At 38.4% G+C, this 18,212-nt stretch overlaps 1 protein-coding gene across 1 annotated transcript in view; it reads right to left on the reverse strand.

The window, feature by feature from the left end:
• Positions 1-18,212, reverse strand: part of RIC-3 (RIC3 acetylcholine receptor chaperone) — a 109,519-nt gene that overhangs the window by 52,679 nt on the left and 38,628 nt on the right. The window contains exons 2-3 of the mRNA XM_069332036.1: positions 15,095-15,430; positions 9,184-9,305 (exon numbers count right to left, since the gene is read on the reverse strand). Of these exons, the coding sequence (XP_069188137.1) occupies positions 9,184-9,305; positions 15,095-15,430 (458 nt within the window). The remainder of the gene's footprint in view (positions 1-9,183; positions 9,306-15,094; positions 15,431-18,212) is intronic.

An 18,212-nucleotide genomic window follows, 5' to 3' on the forward strand; every position in this document is an offset into this window, starting at 1 on the left:
TATTTATAGGTAAGGTTAGGTTAGGTAGCCAAAAAAAAATAGGTTAGGTTAGGTTAGGTAGGTTAGGTAGACGAAAAAACATTAATTCATGAAAACTTGGCTTATTAGGCAAATCGGGCCTTGAATAGTAGGCTGAGAAGTGCGTTCTGGCTATTAGGTACGACATATATATATATATATATATATATATATATATGTCGTACCTAGTAGCCAGAACGCACTTCTCAGCCTACTATGCAAGGCCCAATTTGCCTAATAAGCCAAGTTTTCATGAATTAATGGTTTTTCGTCTACCTAACCTACCTAACCTAACCTAACCTAACGTTTTCGGCTACCTAACCTAACCTAACCTATAAAGATAGGTTAGGTTAGGTTAGGTAGGGTTGGTTAGGTTCGGTCATATATCTACGTTAATTTTAACTCCAATAAAAAAAAATTGACCTCATACATAATGAAATGGGTAGCTTTATCATGTCATAAGAAAAAAATTAGAGAAAATATATTATTTCAGGAAAACTTGGCTTATTAGGCAAATCGGGCCATGCATAGTAGGCTGAGAAGTGCGTTCTGGCTACTAGGTACGACATATATATATATATATATATATATATATATATATATATATATATATATATATATATATATATATACAGTATTAGTATATTTTGGTAGCAGCATTTCTTTTAAACATATTTCGTTAAAAACAACAAAGTTTTAGATTTATGATTCTGGCATGAATCTTCTTGATATTCCTTATGCCATTCTTCACTGAAGCAGGAAGATTAAAAATTAATTCTCCAAAGTTCATATTTACCTATTAGTTGGGTTTGACGCCTAGTGATGCCTTTCGTAAGGTCTCACCTCACATTCGTAAGGTCTCACCTAACAAAATCTGCCTTATTCTACATAACTCCTCATCCACCTGCTTCCACCCAGAGCTGTGAGTGAGAGCTCGGTCAATGTAAGCATTCACAACACTATTTGTATCTTTCCGGGCAGTCGCTGTCACATCACTATGTTTGCCTCCTTAGTACTGTATATACTACATGATGAAAGCTGCCGTTCCTTTCCATGACAGCTACATCTAAGAAGGGCAGCTTACCCCTCCCTCTCCATCTCATAAGTGAAGTTTAAAACTGAGTTTTGCTTGAAAGCTTCCTTCAACTGCAACTGTCATTCGGTATCCGAGACTTGTATAAACATGTTGTCGACATACCTGCAGTAGATGGCGGGTTTTAGGTCTAACCCAGACCAGAACTCTCTGCTCAATAGTACCCATGTAAAAGTTCATGAACAAGACACCCATCAGGGAGCCCATGGCGACGCTGTCCATTTGCTTATACATGCGTCCATCAGGACTTAAGATTGAGATCTGACTAGCACCCCTCTGGACATACCAGACACCATATTAAGAAAACTGCTTGAAGCTTGCACAAAAGAGGCACTCTTCTTAAGTCCTGACAGACACATGTATAATGGAAAGGAAAGGAACATCGTGGAAAGGAACGACAGCTTTCATGCTCTTGAATGCACCTGTGCTGGTTGCTGAGGTAACGGAAGACACCAGCGCCATAGACCGGCTTTTTAATCCCCTTAAGCGAACTTTAAAAGGAAATAGAAGATGAACAATCACTCGCTGGGGTAACGCAAAACAGTCCAAACGGGGACTGACCTTTTAATCCCCTTGAGTGAAATTTTCAGGTACTAGAAAGCTAGCAATCACTCGCTGGGGTAACGAAAATGGACCTGGACGGAAGGTGGATTTTTAATCCCCTTAACATAACTATTGAAAATGGGAATAAATATACTATATCAGAAAACGGTCTTATTCAAGAAAGATGAAGATTGACTGACGTCATTGACCATTAGCGATGTTTGTGCAGGGTCACCGAGGTAACGAAATTTACGCGTGATGGGATGCGACCTTTTAATCCCCTTGGTGCACATATCAGGAACCAAAGTATGACTGTTGAAATCCATGGAAAAAATCACGCCTCATAGACCGGCTTTCAACATTCACAGAAAAAAATCACGACTCAAATCGCTGCAGTTGAAATCCACTGAAAAAATCACGACTAAAATTGATGCAGTTTAAATCCATGGGGAAAAAATCACAACTCAAATCAATGCAGTTGAAATCCATGGGGAAAAAATCACGACTTAAATCGCTGCAGTTTAAATCCACGGAAAAAAAGACTCAAATTGCTGCAGTCGAGAAAAGTAAAATTGCAGCGATTTGAGTCATATCACACTACTACTTTTGTAATTGTTTATGTTGTCTGTATTACCTTTATGAACTGAATTGCTATTACTTTTTTTAGTATAGTGGGAAAAGTTTAAGACTAAAGTGATTTGGTGAAAAACGGAACTATGTCTGGTGCAAAGGCATTAACAGCACTTTTGCGCATCATTGTTAATATTTTACTATGTTACCAACTTTGGTTTTGAGTGAATTATAGATATAATATCTGGTGGGTTGATTGACAAAAGAAGTAGAGAGTTAGGATAGCTGCTGGTGAGACATGTAGCAACATTTGCTGGCTCTCTGGAATATTTCTAGCAAGGCTAATGCCAACTGATGAAAAGAAGCTACAGTACTGAATTCAGTTTCTCAATCCACTGCCAATGTATTACTATCTTTGGTGAGTTTAATGTGTTTGTTATGTGAGAATTGTTTGGATTCTAGGATATTTGAGATGGTTTTTCGATGTGCTCTTCATGTTTCCTTTTGCTTCTTTAAATCTGTTTTCATAATAGTATAATTTAGCTCTTATTACAAAATAAACACTCATGAATAAGTTTACAAACTGAATGAACTTCTTTACATTATATATATTGCAAGACATGTGAGATGAAGAGAAAATAATAAAAATATAACAACTCTCATACAGGAAAACTACATATTAGACCAGGTATCTTGTAAATATCAAGCATGACAGTTTGTAGGGTACAACACATTTATACCTTTAAACCTACTACTATGTATAAAGACTGCTCAATACACAGGATCTTCCAATATGATTTATGCTAGAAATGATTAGTAATAAAGTGTAAGAATCAGATTGGGTAACAAGAGCAGGTCAAAAACTATGAAATTAGTGGATACTCTACTATGAACATGCATAGATATGGTTAATTATGTAGGAAGGTTTATTATGCGTCCTGATGTGGTAACGATGACATGCCTCCTGGTGGGTAACATGATGATGGTAATGGGTGTGCGTGGCACTGGTTGGGTGCCCTGTAATGCCATGCTCCATCATGTCACTCTGATGGCCACTCCCAGAGGCCGAACATGTGGGTCGGTCAGCAGGGCACTCCCTCTCTGCCATGGTATAGGAGGGAGGGGAGCAGTCTTGTAAGCCTTATAACCTCTCCCCAAGGACACTCCACTGGGGACTACCTGCCTCCTGGTATTTCTAAGTCACTTTAGGGAGGTAACGCTGTCTCTCCAGCTGCTGTTTTATCCCACGTCTGATTCTCTAGATCTTGGGAAGAAATACTTGCACCAAGGTTCACAGTGTTATTACTCTGGTAAATGGGTTCTTATAAACAGTTGGTGAGGCCATTACATATGGCACATATAATTATCCAAGGGTTATCTGATGCACTATATTTAAACCCAGTATGGCACAAGATAGAGATAGATTATCTTGCTTTGAAATGTAACAATCACTTACAATTCACAGTTCAATAATGTGACTACCCAAAACACCACAATTGTACTGATTTCCTGCAAATGACTGCGCTTCTCCAGAACACTGGAGTCTCTAGATGCAGCCAAGTGTCTTTACAAATGTGCTTTCAGATCTTTCAGAGGCACAAAACAGAAGCACAAATGGCAGGTGTGGAATGGCCTCCAAGGTTGAGAGAGCAGCACGTGAGGAGGTACTGGGGTGGCTGACACAAGCCCACACATCTCACCTCACCACATATATATGGCTTCCTCCACAGCTACCTCAGGTACGATGACCAACATAATATGCAGCAACCACTTTAACATGTACATTGCATATTAATAATAATAATAATAATAATAATAATAATAATAATAATAATTATTATTATTATTATTATTATTATTATATTATTATTATTATTGTCATTATTATTATTATTTACCGGCAACGCTCTTGATCACGTCATCCAAGCAGTTAAAAGGCTTTCATATATCCTTACTTAAAAACCTGCACCAGTTTGTTCTCACACTTTTGTGAGACCAAAACTAGAATATGCAGCAGTTGTATGGTGCCCAAATCTCAAGAAGAACATAAATAAACTGGAAAAGGTGCAATGGCACACCACAAAATGGTTTCCGGAACTGAAAACAACTGTTAGGAGGAGAAACTAGAAGCATAATACATGCCAAAAGTAGAACATATTAGAAAAAGAGGTGATATGATCACCACTTACAAAATACTAACAGGAATCGACTAAATTTACAAAGAGGAATTCCTGAAACTAGCAACTTCATGAACAAGAGGACACAGATTCAAGCTAAGGAAACATTTGAAAGTTTTCTTTTGCACACAGAGTGGTAGACAGTTGGAACAAGCTAAGTGAGAAGGTGGTGGAGGCCAAAACCGTCAGTAGTTTCAAAGCGTTATATGACAAAGAGTGCTGGGAAGACAGGACACCACGAGCATAGTTCTCATCCTGTAACTACACTTAGGTAACTACACTTAGGTAATTACAAGGTGCTCAGCCTTGTGTTGGTTGTGCCAGTCTCATGAACATTACTCCATTAGTAATTGTTCATTCCTAGAATGAATTTACATATACATTTATTCACATTTGTTGTTACTTTTCCTGAGACCTTTTTCAAAATCAATAGTGTACAAAGGTCTGTACTTTTGATTGACTTTTTGATCTGTAATCAATAGTGTACTTTTGTTTGTGTACAAAAGTCCATGTTTTATATTTCATCCATAGTAGCTATTGGTATTATCATTTGTTGATGATAGATTAAACAAACTATTCTATATGGGGAACCTTAGTATAATGCAAGACTTTACACACTCCTACCTTTCTGCAACCCCATACCACTAAAGCAGTTCTCACACAAAGACAAGTGTCATACTGTATTAGTATGAAATATGCACAGAAGCCCTCCAGAATTTCTTTATTGAAGATCAGCATTGTTCCAAATGGATAACAAAAACTGGCCTTGCACAGAAGCCCTCCAGAATTTCTTTATTGAAGATCAGCATTGTTCCAAATGGATAACAAAAACTGGAACTCAACTCAGAATGTATCAGGTTCATGATTTGTACCAAGAGAAACAACAGCGGCACTTTCCTGCACCGTGGGAGGTTACACCCTTTCCAGTTTTAATCCCTCCCTTTCCACCCAAGAAGCAAATTAGAGATCAGCCCAAGCTTCGTCTTGAGGCAAAGCTCAACGCCTTAAGCCATATTGATGCTCTGTCCACAGAGCATTCTCTCTCTCAAATTATATACACTGATGGTTCCCTACACCGCACCACGGGTGCAGCTGGAAGTGCAGTTGTCCTGACAATGGGCGATGGCCTATACTTTGAGTGGGGAGTCCGTATAAACAACTGGGCCCCTACCCTTCAGACTGAACTATTTGCCTTGATCCTTGCACTGAAATGTGTACAAGTCTCAAAACTTGATACATTAATTGTAAGTGACTCCTTATCATCCTTAAATGCTCTCAACTCTTTAAGACATAACTGTAACATGCTCGTGTCCGAAGCTAGACACAAATACAACAAAATTATTAAGGATGGTAACAGAGTCCATTTCATGTGGTCTCCATCTCATGTTGGCCTCCGAATGCATGATAGAGCTGATAAGTTAGCCAAAGAATCTGCCTTTAAAGGAGCCGTTGAGTGTAACCTTGGATTATCAATGAGCAATCTGAGAGCAGCTGTACACGGAGAACTTCAACAAGATCTTGTAGATCTGAGGCAAAGTGAAATTGACACCAGTAATTCCATCTATCATCATACCATCATGCAAGAGGAGCCACACATCTATGGATCATCCAATAAAATCAGCAGACTTCTAGATGTTACTACTGCTCGGCTTAGACTCGGTTACAAGTATCTCTGGGAATTCTCATTATCTGCTGATGTAGACCTGACCAAATGTAAACTGTGCCAACAAAATTATTCGCACACCCTCCGTCACTATGTGATGGAGTGCGAAAAGATACGTGAATTTAGAGACAATTCTATAACCAATGTTCCAGCGATGTGTCAATATTTCATTCAAAATGATCTGCTACCAGAAATTTTAGCCAAATATCCCCATTTTGCTAACTGTAGGTAGTAACTAAGTGATTGTAACCTATCCACCGCTGCCCACTGGATGGGGGGCGGTGTGCAGGACAAACATATCAATTTTGACACTAGCTCTCCACATATGTCAGTTGCTTAATTTAGAACCTGTACTTGAGGTCGATCTCGAACCCATTGTTGATGTAATGACTTATATTGAATTTTGTAACTAGCTCATCAAGATTGTAACTTGCTTAGCTAAATGAATTGTGGGGTTCAGTCCCTGAGCCCATTATGTGCCTCTGTAACCCTTTCCACTACCGCCCACAAGATGGGTATGGGGTGCATAATAAATGAACTAAACTAAAACTAAGTATGAAATATGGTCGGTGTGGTATATGTGTTTCATTAGTGCTCCTCAGTTCCTGGGAATCACCTATCAGCAGCAAGTTCCCTGTTGCAAGTGGGATGTACTCATGTGCTTATCATATCTACTCTTGAAACTTTCACTACTTCCCATTCTCAGTCATATGCATTACAGTATATATTTTTCTATCTCTAGTTAATTACCCTTACTCAGAACTCTCACACAAGAAGTGTCACAATTCATCCCTATATTTCAACTGGGTTTTTACTTTTCAACCACTCCCTCTCATTTGACATCTGCTCTTGCTTACTGATTTGTCTTTGCTCTCTTTGTTAATTGTTCTGTCTTGTGTGATGAATCGTATTACCACTAATCTGCCCTTTCTAATATAGTGGATAGTATGTACTATCTTACATACGGTATCTGTGCATGGGGGGTTCAACCACTGCAAACTTCCTCAAGCCCATCATCACCCATCTGTTATCTGAGCAATAACAAACTCTACTTTCAGACAACACACAGCCCCCCCCCCCCCCCGTTTAAATCCCTAAACATGCTAAACATAAATTTACTCCACACATTCTCTTGTGCCATTTTATTTATAAAACTTTGTTTCTAGATGCAAATCCTGATTTGAAACTCTTCTTTGACAGATGTAATAGGACCCATAATCACCAAACCTGAAATAAATATCTCTTTGATATCCCCAGAGTTAAACTTAATCTGCATAAACACTCTATGCAAATAAAGGGACCTAATCTATGGAACTCACTCCCTAATGAATTGAAAAGCTGTACAACTTTTGCCTTATTCAAAACAAAACCAAAAAGTACCAAATTTCATCTTCATAGTTTCCTACCTAGTGCTTTAAACTCACACTGTATCTAGTGTTACCAAATTCCCCAATCTATGTACCTAAGCCATATAACTTTACCATTGTAATCATTGATATCATCTTATATCATGCCTGAATGATATCTGTATCTGTATTATACTCCCCGTATGTCCTTTTGTCTTACTTTCTCTCAATTTGAAGAGGGTGTCTTTATCCACCTTGTCTATTCTCCTTAGCATCTTGTATGTTGTGATCATATCCCCCTCTGTTTGTTCTATCCTATAGGGTAGATTTAGTTTCATAAGCCAAACTTCATAATTTAATACACTTAGCTCTAGCATCAATCTTTTTGCAAACTTTTGTACTGTTCCATTTTGGTTTTATGCATCACGCGGTATGGATTCCAGGCTAATGCTGCATATTCCAGTATTGGTACAACAAATGCCGAGTAGACTGCCTTGAGGGAGTCCTGATTTAGATTTTTAAACAATGTTCTTATATTTGCCACCATCCCATATGCTACCAATGTTATCCTGTTTATGTGTGCCTCTGGTGTTAGTTTTGGAACTTTATCCACTCCCAAATCTCTCTTCTCGTCTCCTCTTTTTCCCATCTTCATTGCCTTACACTTGTTGGGATTGAATTCCAGCAATCATTTGTTTGATATTTGTCTAGGTCCTCCTGCAACTTACTGTGGTTCACATCTGTTTTTAGATTCTTCGTCAGCATTACATCATCTGCAAACATTGACATGTACGAGCTCAGTCCTTTGGGAATGTCGTTCACATAAATTACTGGTGATGATGAAATGTGATGGTGGGGTCAGTGGTAGAGGCTGCCAATAGTGGTGGTGATAATGGAGGCTGTAAAAGTGATGGTGGTGGGATCAGCGACACAGGCTGTGGTGGAGGTGATGGTGGTGAGGGTCAGCGGCAGAGGCTGTAGTGGTAGTGGTGATGTTAGTGGTAGTGGAGGAGGAGTCAAGTGTGTGTGTATATATATACCCATCACCACCATCATCTTGGCATGACGCCTCGCCATGCATTGTCACTGATTATCTCACACCTGCCCACTCCTCGATGTGCACATCAGCACGTGTGTTTGTACATCCATCACACGTGCACCTTTGAGTGCATGTGTGTGGTGTACCAGTGAATGCATGTCTATAGTGCATCCCGTGAGTGTCTATGATGCATCCATGAGTGTATGTTTGTACCTGTGGGTACATGTCTATAATGCACTCGTAAATGCATGCATATGGTGCATTCGTGAGTGCATATCTATGTTGCACCCTTGAGTACCTTTCTATGGAGCACCCATGAGTGCATGTCTATAATGCATTTGATGAAGCCTGCCTATGGTGCACCCGTGAGTGCCTGTCTATAATGCACTCATGACCACATACCTATGTTGTTGCACAGGCAAAAGAGAGCAGTGTTACAGATCCCTGGCATGTCATGCACAAGCAACAAGAGGGAAGGAGTGGTATAGACCCCTGGCATGTCCTGCACAAGCAATCAGAGAAAATGTGTGGTACAGACTCCTGACATGGCATGTGCAAGCAACAAGAGAGAGAATGAGTGGTACAGACTCCTGACATGTGATGTGCAAGCAACAAGAGAGAATGAGTGGTACAGACTCCTGACATGGCATGTGCAAGCAACAAGAGAGAGAATGAGTGGTACAGACTCCTGACATGTGATGTGCAAGCAACAAGAGAGAATGAGTGGTACAGACCCTGGCCTGCTTGTCGATGGTGCGTTGAGGTAATGCTCGGCCCTTCTCCCTGAGGGCTGGGTGCATCATCTCCGGGTAGAGGTGGGCGGGCCGCTCTGGACGGACGTGGGGGCTCATACCCTCTGAAATATGGCAGTGGAACCGGGGGTCATACACGCTGCTGTAGGTGGATGCTAGTGATGTGTAGGGGGAACATAAGCTGGGGCTAGTTGGGTGATGGATGGATCTAGTTGGGTAAAGTGGGGATGCAAGTGGTGTGTACTTGCACCGATAAGATAAGATAAGATAAGATAAGATATTTATCCAGGTAATGGTGCATTCATTGAAAATGAGTTACAAACATAATGTCTGATTAATAGATAGAGCTAGTACATACAATGCCTGAAGCCACTAATACACACACAGCTTTTCAGGCAAGGTGTGGTGGAAAAAAAAACTTAGACTAAAACTTAATACTAATTGAGATCCAGAGCATAAATTGAATTGTAAAAAGAAAAAAAAAGAGAATGATAATAATTACATGATGGATAGAACAGCAGAAAATGCAACACCTAGCAGAAGAAATTATAACTAAATAAACTGAAGATTTAAAATTTTCTTAAAGCTTATACATGGTAGGTGGGGCAAGTATGTTGTGAGTAGGATGTAGGTGTGGAAAGTGGGGGTGTAGGTGGGAAAAAGTGGGTTGTAGGTAGTGGCTATTGTGGGTATAGGTGGGGGGGGGGGATAGTGGGAGTGTATGTCGGGCAAGAGGGATGTAGGTGGTGGCTAATGGGATGTAGGTCAGTGAGTACATACTTGCGGTAGTAGTAGACTGAGCTATAGTAGTACTGTATTAGTAATATTAATAGTAGTACTAGTAGAAGTAATAGTAGTACAAGTAGAAGTAATAGTAGTACTAGTAGAAGTAATAGTAGTACAAGTAGAAGTAATAGTAGTACAAGTAGAAGTAATAGTAGTACAAATAGAAGTAATAGTAGTACTAGTAGAAGTAATAGTAGTACAAGTAGAAGTAATAGTAGTACAAATAGAAGTAATAGTAGTACTAGTAGAAGTAATAGTAGTACAAGTAGAAGTAATAGTAGTACAAATAGAAGTAATAGTAGTACTAGTAGAAGTAATAGTAGTACAAGTAGAAGTAATAGTAGTACAAATAGAAGTAATAGTAGTACTAGTAGAAGTAATAGTAGTACTAATAAAAGTAATAATAGTGCTAGTGGAAGTAGTAATGGTATTTTAATAGTTATAGTGGTAATAGTAATTTAGTAGTACTGTAATAGTATTTATGTAGTAGTACTAGTAGTAATAGAACTTATGGTAGTAGTATTAGTAGTAATAGTATTTATTGTAATATTATAGTATTACAGGGCCTGACGGCTGAGTGGACAACACTCGGGGTTCGTAGTCCTAAGGATCTGGGTTCGATCCAGATCCTTAGGACTTAGAGGCGAAAACAAATCGGTTGTTTCTTTTACCTGGAGGCACCTGTTCACTTAGCAATAAATAGGTACTCTACCTGGGGGTTAGACAGCTGCCACAGGCTGCTTCCTGGGAATTTGTATGTGAAAATTAGGATTAAGGACTTGCCCGAAATGCTATACGTGCTAGTGGCTGTACAAAAATGTAAGAACTCTTGTATAGTGTGTGTATATATATATATATATATATATATATATATATATATATATATATATATATATATATATATATATATATATATATATATATATATATATATAATATATATATATATATATAAATATATTTATAGTACACTGTAGTAGTATTAGTAGTACAGTAATAGTATTTATAGCAGTAGTAGTAATAGTAATACTATAGTAGTACTGTAGTAGTAATATTATTTATAATAGTAGTAGTATTAATAGTTTTTATAGTAATAGTAGTAGTAATTGTATTAACAGTAATGGTAGTAGTAATAATAATAAATAAATAAATAAATAAATAAATGTTTATTTAGGTAAGGTACATACATACAAGAGATTTTACAAAGATTGATGGATTTATAGATAGAGCTAGTACATACAATGCCTAAAGCCACTATTACGCAAAGCATTTCGGGCATGAAAAACATTAATGACTAAAGCTTAATACTAATTGAGTATAAGGAATAAAATGTGTTGAGAACAAATAAAAATAGAGATAAAAAAGGGGGGGAACATGGCTGAAAAAGCAGTATTTAGTAGTATTTACTACTACAGTATTGCTGTTGTAGTATTTACAGCAGCAGCAGTAGTAATATTATTAATAGTTGTAGAAGTAGTAATAATAGTATTTATAGTAGTAGTAGTAATAGTATTTATAGTAGTAGTAGTATTAACAGTATTTATAGCAGTTGTAGTAGTAATAGTATTAATAGTAGTAGTAGTAGTAGTAATAATATTTATAGTAGTAGTAGTAATAATAATAATATTTATAGTTGTAGTAGTAATAGTATTTATAGTTGTAGTAACATTATTTATAGCAGTAATAGTATTTATAGTAGTAGTAGTAGTAATATTATTTATAGCAATAATGGTATTTATAGCAATAATGGTATTTATAGCAATAATGGTATTTATAGCAATAATAGTATTTATAGCAGTAGTAGTAGTATTTTAGTAATATTACCAGTTACAGTAGTACTGTAATAGTATTTATAGCAGCAGCAGTAGCAGTAGTAGTAGTAGTAGTAATAGTATTTATAGCAGTAGTAGTAGTAGTAGTAGTAGTAATAATATTTATAGTAGTAGTAGTAGTAATAGTATTTATAACAGTAGTAGTAGTAGTAGTAGTAATAGTATTTATAGTAGTAGTATATAGAATATAACCTCTCCCACTCTACCAATAACCGTTGGAGTGCCACAGGGCAGCATCTTGGTATATCTCCTATTTCTTATATACATCAATGATCTGCCTAATGTCTCTTACATTCTTAAACCTATATTGTTTGCTGATGATACTACCCTCATCTACTCAAACCCCAACCCACATACACTAAATAATGTTGTTAATAATGAACTAAAAAAAGTCTACTTATGGATGTCAACCCACAAACTAACACTTAACATAGAAAATACCTACTACATCTTATTTGGAAGCAAATCAACAAGTGCAATTCAGCTTTAGATAGACAATGTTAACATCAGTAATAAAAATGATGGAAAGTTTCTTGGCCTATTCCTAGACAAAAGACTCAACTTCAGCACCCACATACAACACATAACTAAGAAAGTCTCTAAAACAGTTGGTATACTCTCCAAAATCAGATATTATGTACCTAACTCTGCTCTCATCTCACTATATTATGCATTAATCTATCCCTATCTTAATTATGGTATCTGTGCATGGGGGGTTCAACCACTGCAAACCACCTCAAGTCCATCATCACCCAGCAAAAATCTGCTATCAGAATAATAACAAATTCTGCTTTCAGACAACACTCAGCCCCCTTGTTTAAATCCCTAAATATGCTAAACATAAACCCCCTTCACACATTCTCTTGTGTCAACTACATTTACAAAATCCTGTTCTTAAATGCAAACCCTGCTCTGAATCTCTCCCTGGAGAGATGTAATAGGACCCATAATCACCACAACAGAAATAAATATCTCTTTGATATCCCCAGAGTCAAACTTAATCTGTGTAAACACTCTATGCAAATAAAGGAACCTAGTCTATGGAACTCACTCCCTAATGAATTGAAAAGCTGTCCAACTTTTGCATCATTCAATAACAAAACTAAAAAGTACCTAATTTCATCTTCATAGTTTCCTACCTTATTGCTTTAAAATTGCACTCTATCTAGTGCTACCCAATCTCCCAATCTTTATGTACCTAATCCAAACAGCTTTACCATTGTGTTCATTGCTGTCTTCATATATGTGCTATCAATTTGCTGTATGGTGCCTATTAATCTTGTCTAAATTACCAATCAAGCTGTCAATGCAATCAATCAGAGCTACCAATGTGCTTTAATATACCTACTAATCTCTCCCATCTCATTTTTCTTTTTTTTTTCCTGCAATGTACCTGTTATCATTTTATTAATTCTGCTTGAATTTACCTACTTAAAATTATCTGTTAGTTTAAGGACCTGCCCGAAACGCTGCACGTACTAGTGGCTTTACAAGATTGTAAAAACCATGGTATGTATCCTCACAAACCCAATGTACCTTCTTGTATATAAATAAATAAAATAAATAAATAAATAAATAAATAAATAAATAAATAGTAGTAGTAATACTACTTATAGCAGTAGTAGTAGTAATAATGTTTATAGTAGTAGTAATAGTATTTATAGTAGTAGTAGTAATAGTAGTAATAGTATTTATAGTAGTAGTAGTAATAGTAGTAATAGTATTTATAGTAGTAGTAGTAATAGTATTTATAGTAGTAATAATAGTATTTATAGCAGTAGTATTTATAGTAGTAGTAGTAGTAGTAGTAGTAGTAGTAGTAATAGTATTTATAGTAGTAGTAGTAAGAGTATTTATAGTAGTAGTAGTAATAATAGTATTTATAGCAGTAATAGTAGTAGTAATAGAATTTATTGTAGTAGCAGTAATAGTATTTACAGTAGTGTCTTGATGTTATCTTGAGATGATTTCGGGGCTTAGCGTCCCTGCCACTGGGTCCTCGACTAGGCCTCCTTTTTGTTACAATCAATTAATAGTATTTATAGTAGTAGTAGTAGTAGCAATAGTATTTATAGTACTGTAGTAATAATAGTATTTATAGCAGTAGTAGTAGTAGTAATAATATTTATAGTAGTAATAGTATTTATAGTAGTAGTAGTAACAATAGTATTTAAAGTAAAGCAGTAACGGTATTTACAGTAGTAATAATAGTATATATAGTGAAGCAGTAATAGTAAAGGTATTTACAATAGTAATAATAGCATTCCTAGTTTAGCAGTAATAGTAAAAGTATTTTACAGTGGTATTAGTATTAACAATAGAAGAAACTATAGAAGCAACAGTATGGAAGTAAATATGTGACCTTAAGTCGTATATAAAATGCTATTTCTGCACTCTCACTTAGTTACTACCACCGCTGCCCAATGGATGGGGGGCGGTGTGCAGGACAAACATATCTACTGTGACTCTAGCTCTCCACATATGTCAGTTGCTTAATTTAGAAACTGTACTTTTGGATGATCTCAAACCCATTGACGATGTGACGACATATATTGAATTTTGTAACTAGCTCATCAAGATTGTAACTTGCTTAGCTATATGAATTGTGGGGGTCAGTCCTTGAGCCCATTATGGGCCTCTGTAACCTTCCACTACCGCCCACAAGATGGGTATGGGGTGCATAATAAATGAACTAAACTAACAAACTGCACTCTCACACGTTTTATATATTGTGAATAATTAACCTTTCATCTCAGCAGATCAAATTAGTATTATACAGATATTACAATATCACAAAAGAAACAAGAAAAGAAAAATATATATATCAGTAAATATATCATGTCCATAATTAATATGTTTATTAAATTAATTTGTGGAGTTAATTTTGAACAAAGAAATATTAGTTTAATGGTAACACAGGATGATGAGTTGTCTGTACTCTATTTCTATAATAGGCTAAAGGTTAGTTCATTGTTTTGTAGGTTGAGGTTAATTCCTCGAAGGTTCTAGTAGTTTGCTCTATAGTAAACACAGGCTGTCTCATTGGCAATTGTTGTTTTGTTTTAGTTCTGGTTAATTGTTCATTACGTCAATTTCCATTAACTCTTAGTTTACTTCTCTAAATGCCAAGATATATCTCTTAGCTTCTGTTAGTTCCTCTGCAGGACATGTTAGTTCTCGTTACTTCCTCTGCAGGACAACATGTTAGTTCTCGTTAGTTTCACTGCACGACAACACGTGTTAAGTGCTGTCAACTGCCATTAGTGCCAACTCACGAGGAATGTAGTGCCTAACTCTGATCTTAGGCGGCGCAGCAGAGGCCACCAGTGCCGGGGTGAGAGAGTACGTGGCTGCCAGGCACTCGGTCAAGTTGGACTTGTCCAGCCCGAGTCTCACGCCCTCCACCAGCGCCTCCGTCAGCATCAGGCCGCACGAGAGGCGCAGCTGGGACAGGCACTGCTCGGAGCTCCACTTGCTGGTACTGCTGCCAGGGTGGCCGCCTCCTGCTCTAACTCCTCCTGCTGCTGCCAACGCTCCTGCTTGGTGCTCCTCCAGAAGGTAGCACAGCTGCGTCAGAAACTGTACGTTGGCCTCTACCTTCCACGAGACATCTGCTCCCATTCACACAAGGAAATATTAGCGGTAAATATAATTTATTTAAAATATATCATAGGTAATTAAAACCCACAAACCGACATACTCATAAATATAACTGAATATTTGGAGAAATTTGGTAAGTGGGGTACCACCGGGGTCTATTTTGGGGCCAACCTTTTTTTGTCATATACATCAATGACATAAATGAGAATATTACAACCCACATCATCAAATTTGAAGCTGACACTAAGATTTATGGTAAAGTGGAAAGTGAAAATGATATTGAGACCTTACAAAGAGATATTCATGAACTCCACAAATGGTCAAAAGACTGGCAAATACTATTAAATGCAAAACCTTGCATGTGGGGGCATAATAATCCATAGGCAACTACCAACTTAACACCTTGCAGCTGTTGCTGAAGAAAGGGACCTTGGAGTCAGAATTCATCATTCACTAAAAGTTGCACAAATGGTAGTGGCAGTAAAAAAGGCTAACCAAACCCTAGAAATAATCAAGCGTACCTTTACCTTCAAAGAAAAGAAGGTAGTCATGCAATTATATAAGTCTGTGGTGCGCCCCCGCCTGGATTATTGCATTCAGGCATGGAGACCTCATCTTCAGAAAGACATAGTTGCTCTGGAGAAGATGCAACACCGGAAAACAAAAATTATTCCAGAGTTAAGTCAACTCTCGTATCAGGAACGGTTGAGGACCACGGAGCTAACAACACTGCAAACCTGGCATGATAGGGCGGATCTCATTGAAACTTTTAAGGTACTGAACAAATGGAGGATGTTGATCCAGACAATTTCTTCAAAAGGTCAGATGTAATCCGAACAAGGAGCAATGGCTTCAAGCTCAACAAGGCACAATGTAGGACTGAGAACAGATGCTTTTCCTTAAATTTTAAAATTCAACTGGAAAAGATCATCAGGGCAAATGGGGGGGGGGGGAGACATACGACAAGCCGCCGGCTTCCTGTCCTCGTCAAGGCAACTAGTATTAGTGGACCTCAGGTAAATTTTAATCTCAATATCGAGAAATTTCGACAGTCTCGCGTACTTAGTAGTACTTGAAGACAGAAATATTCGATGTTTCATCTCTGTGGTTTTAACCACATTGTGCGTCATTGCACATTACTTTCCATCTTATCCTTATGTATATGTATGTGTATGTATATAATAAATGGTAGAGTGAAAGGAAATGTCGGTGGTTAAGGATAATTTAAGAAGGTGGCATTTTGTTAATGGGGTAGGTGGAGAGAAGTTGTAGGTAAGAATTAGAGGTGAGGGAGGGAGGGATGGAGGCGAGAGGGGGGGGGGGGAGGGGGGTAGAAATAGCCTAAGCTACTCTATCCCTTTGAGATGTATTTATTGCTTATCTCAATAAACATACTTGAACTTGAACTTGGGGGGGGGCTAACTATTAGGCTTAGAGCTTTTAACTTCCCTCAGTCTTAATTAAGCCATAGAGACAGAGAGGAAGAAGGCGTATAGTGACAATGGAGTAAGAAGCAATGACTGGTGGGAATCTAAGAAATATTAAGATATTGCATCACCCCTCCACCTCCCGGCCTGCACATGTCCCCGGCCCCCACCCCCTCCCCTCCAAGCCTGACGGGTGGGGGGGGGGGGGGAGGGCACAACACCATAGGGTGTACCTCGCAAGTCACGAGTGGTGGTCTTAGCCAGAAGACAGAGCATCGCTTCTCAGACCAGGTGTGTCAGAGTCTGTAGTATGCCATACTATGGCAGCCTTGACAGCATTCCAGCTGGTATATATGTGTCATCGCCCTCCCCCGGTGGTATGTGTGTGTCACGTGTGTCACGGATGGCCTATATGTGTCCGCCAGGTGGAGCGAGTGCCATTAACGTGGTTCCTGTGACAGGTAGAACGTTCCCAGCACCGCGTAATAGGAACTGTGGGTAAATGCTGCCAACAGAACAATTCACACAGAAAGCATTGTGTTCCTGGGTTAAGGGAGGGAAAGAAAGAAAGAAAGAAAGAAAGAAAGAAAGAAAGAAAGAAAGAAAGAAAGAAAGAGAGAAAGAGAGAGAGAGAGAGAGAGAGAGAGAGAGAGAGAGAGAGAGAGAGAGAGAGAGAGAGAGAGAGAGAGAGAGAGAGAGAGAGAGAGAGAGAGAGAGAGAGAGGGAGAGAGAGGGAGAGAGAGAGAGAGAGAGAGAGAGAGAGAGAGAGAGAGAGAGAGAGAGAGAGAGAGAGAGAGAGAGAGAGAGAGAGAGAGAGAGAGAGAGAGAGAGAGAGAGAGAGAGAGAGAGAGAGAGAGAGGGGGGGGGGAGTGTGCAGGGGAAGAAGATAAAGAAACTTTGACAGAGACTGTTGGGCAAATAGCCGGCACAACTAAAACACTCACGTACTCTCCCACCACGACACCTAAACTGTCACCAGACAAGTGACTCACTAGCTTCCTCTCCCGTACAAATCACACTATATAAATACCTCTGTAATTACACGTTCTTACGTTGATGCGGTTATAATTAATGGCGTCGGGGGACAGGAAGCCAGAGTGAATTCATACATGTTTTGGCTTTTATCGAACCCCCCCTTCCCCCCCCCCCCCGGCCCAATTACTGACCCCGCCCAAGATGCACCGCCCCCCCCTCCCACAACAAACTGACTAACTCCCGAGTACCTACTTACTATTAGGTGAAGAGAGCCATTAGAAGAAAGGAAATGCGCCCAACTACTTCTGTTCCGCCCAGGATTCGAACCCCGAATTCTCGATTGTGCGTCGAGAACGAACCCTCGGAATTTTCGTTCCGGGTCCCTTGAATA

The sequence above is a fragment of the Procambarus clarkii genome, chromosome 27 (genome assembly GCF_040958095.1).
Source record: "Procambarus clarkii isolate CNS0578487 chromosome 27, FALCON_Pclarkii_2.0, whole genome shotgun sequence".
NCBI lineage: Eukaryota > Metazoa > Arthropoda > Malacostraca > Decapoda > Cambaridae > Procambarus > Procambarus clarkii.